At 29.7% G+C, this 5,459-nt stretch overlaps 1 protein-coding gene across 1 annotated transcript; it reads left to right on the plus strand.

Annotated features, from left to right (window-relative positions):
* The first annotated feature begins 1,061 nt into the window (after positions 1–1,061).
* LOC119676618 ((E3-independent) E2 ubiquitin-conjugating enzyme-like) lies at positions 1,062–5,351 on the plus strand. Its single transcript, XM_038087864.1, has 8 exons — positions 1,062–1,442; positions 3,085–3,338; positions 3,403–3,857; positions 3,990–4,444; positions 4,506–4,654; positions 4,714–5,137; positions 5,200–5,289; positions 5,337–5,351. The coding sequence occupies exons 1-8, from the start codon at positions 1,062–1,064 to the stop codon at positions 5,349–5,351; spliced, it is 2,223 nt and encodes a 740-aa protein (XP_037943792.1).
* Positions 5,352–5,459: the final 108 nt, after the last annotated feature.

A 5,459-nucleotide genomic window follows, 5' to 3' on the forward strand; every position in this document is an offset into this window, starting at 1 on the left:
CAAAACTTTATTTATAATGAATTTTAATTTCAATTTAAAAAAGTAAGTTTAATATAAAGACATCACAATGTATCAACAAGTAACGGTTAATATGAATTGCGTCACACTTCCAACACTGTATATATAGATGACATCAAATAGATGCAAAGATAAAGTATCTAGTTTTTTGGCCGTCAAAGCAAAAAAAATTTAAAAAATTTTTATTTTAAATATTTGAAAAATAGAATAGACTAAAGATTACTCCAGATTATATTAATATATAGATGTCGTGTTATTAAGATGTAGCCAGATTTTTAGAAATTTTAATTATCTTGGTGTATGTTAAGTGCAAAATTTACGCACATTCCTGTGTTTATGATAAGTCGAGCTTTGAGATTCGACCCGTAATAAACCCGTAATAGAAGGACTTTTATTTATATATTTACATCCAATCATATATATATATTTGGGTTAAGATAATAAATCCTCTAATATAGAACCCAAAACGACTGACTGTAGTGTGCTATGACGTTGATTCCTGCAAGTGTTTAGCTTAACACATATGTAAAAAATTATTAAAATCAAAATACCTTGCCTAAAAATAAAAAATATAAGTAAATATATATTAAATACACAATATTTCACGTCATACTAGTATATCTGTGTGTATTTATGTGTATGTATGTTAATATAGTATGAATATTTTAAAAATATTTTAAAATCAAATTATAGCTGTGGCGACATCTGGCGTCAATTTGTACACACTGTTTTGTTAGCACAGATGTTTTCAATTGTCAAATACCGACGTTCCCATTTTGTTATAAATATTAGTTTGGCATTATTCCGTATATGTGCGATGTAGCTAGTGCAATTTTGTTTTTTGTTTTAACAGTTTGGCTAATTGTTCCGTTAGTTGCGCAAAAGTTGGATTTTAGATGTTCAATTGTATAAAAATTAAAACAGCTAACGGGACGTGTTATTTTTTTATAATTAATATTGTTTCTTAATTAAGTAATATTTACATTAGAAAGGGTATATTTTAAATAAAAGACACATAATTTTTTATAATTAGGAACGAGAAGATGGAAAAGTCTTCACCGGCAAGTGTAACGGAAGTACTACAAGAAACACCAGCTGTAAATACAGATTATGGTGCAGAAAAAAAAATAAACAACGATGTGGAGTTCATACCACCAATGGACGTTGATGGACCAGGATTTTTACAGAAATATTTGAGATCCCAGTCACCTAGTGAGCTATGCGACGCACAAATGTTTAGTGAGGATGAAGTTTTCCGCATAGATCGGAATGGCAAAGTAAAATTTGGCATTGTCCTTGAAACAGTTGATACTAATTCTGGTGGTGAAGAAGAGGAAGAAGATTATGAACGAAATCTTAATAAAGGGGAAGTTCGTGTTAGTTTCTATCCAGAAGGCAAACGTGTTATCTACAGAGAAAATGCGGTTAGTTAGTTTAATTTTAATTAATATTAATTTATAATATATAGTTTTAATCTATGTATATATTATATATATATCTACCTAAAAAGTTATTGAACTTGAAAGCAATGTTGTCACCATATTATAAAGGATTATGTAATTTTTTCAAGGATAACTGTCACATGCAAATTAAAATGTTGGTATTTGTGAATAAACCTAATTATTTCAAATTTTTATTTATATTAAATAATATAATATCCTGCCTATATATGTATGCCTATCATTTCAACAGATTACGTGTCAAATTTTATAATATATTTGGCATATCTAATATTTAAACTCTGCTCGCTGCTTAATTAAAATAACAAAATAGTGAAATATTTCTCTACACTAAAATAGCAATAAATTATTAACAAATGTTTTATTTATACATTTGTATTTGTGTAATGATTCACTTAATCAATATAAAGAATATACGAACTATGTATCTAAACTAGTAAAGATTTATCCAACCGCTTTAAACCTTATGTATAAAGCTGTTTTTTTTTAATATACAACTGTTTTAATAGCTTCCACTGTATCGCATTTGCACTTATAATTGATAATTGTATATTATTTTTCAAGTAAACAGTAATATTTATTTTCTATTCTAAAAAGTAAACAAAAAATTTATAATTAAATCTTACAGTTCCAATATTCTAAAACTTTAGTTGAGCATATAGAAATAATTTATTTTATATTTTGGGTCAATAATAAGATAGTTGACTCCTAGTCCTCCGTACAGACAATGATTTTGTAGCGAAATTTACACCTGGTTGTTCCCGACACTACAAAAATAGCTTAGAAACAGTTTCTTTTTTACAGAATCTTTTTAATTTATTCAGTGCTTGAAGTAATATTTGTATTATATATTTCTTAAGACAAACCAAAAATATTAAAAAATTATAGTTTTCTAAAAAAAATTTTATATAGCCTTGACTATTAAATGTCACGAAAACACATACACTATTTTATTTTACATATCATTCCTTAATCTAAAACTTTTAAAGTAAAATTTTTGTACCGAACACATACTTCCATTTTACATAACATACTTTAATTAAGAACCTATTAAGAAAAGTCAGTATCAAATCATTTATGCACCATTCATTCTTTACCATTAACAACCTACAAAATGGTAATCCGTTTTTTTACTAGTCCCTGATATTGACAAATGGTTTCAAGGGTACACCCAATTTTTCTATAATCTAAATATTACCATACTTTATACTAACTCACCTCACACCAATCGTTTCTTAGTTTTTTACTCCAGGTGTTTGTGTTGTTGTTGTAATCATTACATAATAAATGGTGTTCATACAAACACATTTCTTATATCAGAATATCCAACATTATTGAACTATATTCAACTGGCATATTACTTTTAAAAGTAATATAGCAAAGTACTAAATTAGTCAGTATAGTTTATAAAATAGTTTCTATATAATTGTGTAATTTTTCTCTAAGAAACTCTTAAAAAAGTTATATCACCACATAAAGATATGTACTATAATTTATTTTTATAAATTCTAATTAAATAATTTCAATAAAATCATATCGATATTATATTACATTTTGATTTTTGTTATTATTATAATTAAACAAGTATACTTTATTCAATCCACAGATTGGACTAGTCGATCGCTCGTTTATGCTTGGTGACATAGTTCGTAGATTGGTTAAAGGTATGGACACACAACGTGGTTATGTGCAAGAAGTTAAAATAAATGCCGATGTGAAAGTATGCGGTAGTAAATATGTGGTGACAAATATATCATCTGAGAGATTGTCAGACTTAACAGACTTATATAATGAATGTGTAGTGGTGATGGGTCCATGGGTCGGTACCGTTAAAGAAGTTGAGGAAAGAGCAGTATTAAGGTAAAACACCTATTAATGTATTTTTAAGAAAAATTGCTAATACATTGATTCGTATATATCCTAGATCCACTAGCGGTGTGCGTTTTGATTTGGATTCAACTGAATTTGATAACTTTAACGATAACCGTTCTGCAAATGGTACAGTGTTTAATACTCATTTTTTCTATCCTGGTAATACAGTTATTGGTCGCCCACATCAAATGTCAAGTGTTAAATTATTGCCACCATTTAAACCATTACCTTTCGATATTAGAGGCAAAGCTATTAAAGCACAATATACAGTTGAGTCACTTTATGTACAGAGTGCATGGGTGCATTGGCAGTGTAGAGCATTGTCTGAAGATTCGACTGCTGAAACCACAAAAATCGAAGAACCAAAAAATTTTTTCGATGGTGAAGACTTAAAGCAAATAAAGCCTTTAAAATTACCTGATTTATTGCGTATGAATGATCTATTCTTTTTTGAATTGTTGTCTACGGATAAAATTGTAAAAAAATCTGACTGGGATCGAGAACAGGGTAAATAATAAAAAATGAATTTATGAAACATTTTAGTTAATTTAATTTCGTTTTCACATTTAGCACAAAAATTTAAAAAAATATTCAAGGAACAGCAAAAACGAAATGATAAATGTTTGTATCAACATAAAGGTAATGCTTTAAAGAAATTAAAGAAGCTACCACAAGCTGAATCTACAAATAGAATTAAGTCTGCATTCAAAACTAAGTTCCAAATGCCTTCGCATCAAAAAATATCGAGTAATGATTCAGATGAGGATGAAGAAGCAGAAAGCGATAAAGAGGATGACTCAAGCTGGATTGATGAAAGTTCAAGTGCTACTACTTCAGCTACTGTATCCAATTCGTCTTTTGACGAGCCAAGAGATCGTAAACGTACGCGTAAAGTGAAAATGTTACGAAAGTCTAAAAGAAGTAGTTCATATGCATCAACAGATAAGTTACAGAAAACGTTTAAATATGGAGAAAAAGTAGCCGTCGAAGCACTAGTTATGCATAGTAAAATAACCATAATGTGGCAAGATGGCACGAGAGAAACCGATATTCCTTCGACTGAATTATATCATATTAATCAATTGGACACTCATGTAAGTATAATATATTGTTTGTTATTTGGAAATATTTTGGTAACCCCAAAAAATGGCGTAGGAATTTTTCCCTGGCGACTATGTGATGTATGAAAAGGATAGTAACGATATGACTTATCGTGATTATGGTGTAATTCAGTCAGTTGATCATTATGGAAGAACGGCTCGTGTGAAATGGTTTACAACATACACCTACAGTGAAGAGCCCAAGTAATTGTATACACATATTTTATTGTCGAAGATTTTAATATTATTCGTTCTATTTATAGGCCTACCTATAACGGTATAACAGAGGAAAGTGTTTATGACCTGAAAGATCATCCAGATTTCCAATATCGCCCTGGTACAATTGTCACACGTGTAGACAATTTCGATGTTGCGAATAATACAAATGCTGCAGGTCAGATCATAAATACTTGTCAAGAGGGCACTGTAAAGGTTAGATGGGTAGACGGCAGTATCACCTCCTGCTGGCCACAAGATCTGTTTGAAGTTGTAGACCATGAGCATGATGAGTACAGTGAAGCTTCTGATGATTCTTGGGAAACTCAATCGGAAAACAGTGAATACGGTGATGATCTCACTATTAAAATGTGTCCATCGCATACACTTACAAGCTTAGAAACGGCACGAGTTTCTTTAGCGCGATTAGAAGAAATTTTCCATTTAAGTCCTAATCTGCAAAGTACTGAAGTAAGTGTATGATTTTGTCCCTATATAATTATATATAAAAATTAATGAAATTATTCAATTAGGTTATGAAGAAACTTATTCATGCCTACAAAACCTGTCGTTCCTTAGATCGTGTAATGGATACCAGATTTTTCCACGAAGAAAACTTTATGGTAAAGTATATTTTATTTTGTTAAATAAACATAATAATAACAAATAGCTTAACAATTATTAAGGGGCTCATTGAACGGGTACGTAAAAGTGGAAGTCAAACTGAATCAGAGCGCGCATTAGAACGTAAAATTCGTCTTTTCGGAGATAGAACTCCGTCAACATCTGATAA

This window comes from Teleopsis dalmanni, chromosome 2 (assembly GCF_002237135.1).
Source record: "Teleopsis dalmanni isolate 2A chromosome 2, ASM223713v2, whole genome shotgun sequence".
Taxonomy (NCBI): Eukaryota; Metazoa; Arthropoda; class Insecta; order Diptera; family Diopsidae; genus Teleopsis; species Teleopsis dalmanni.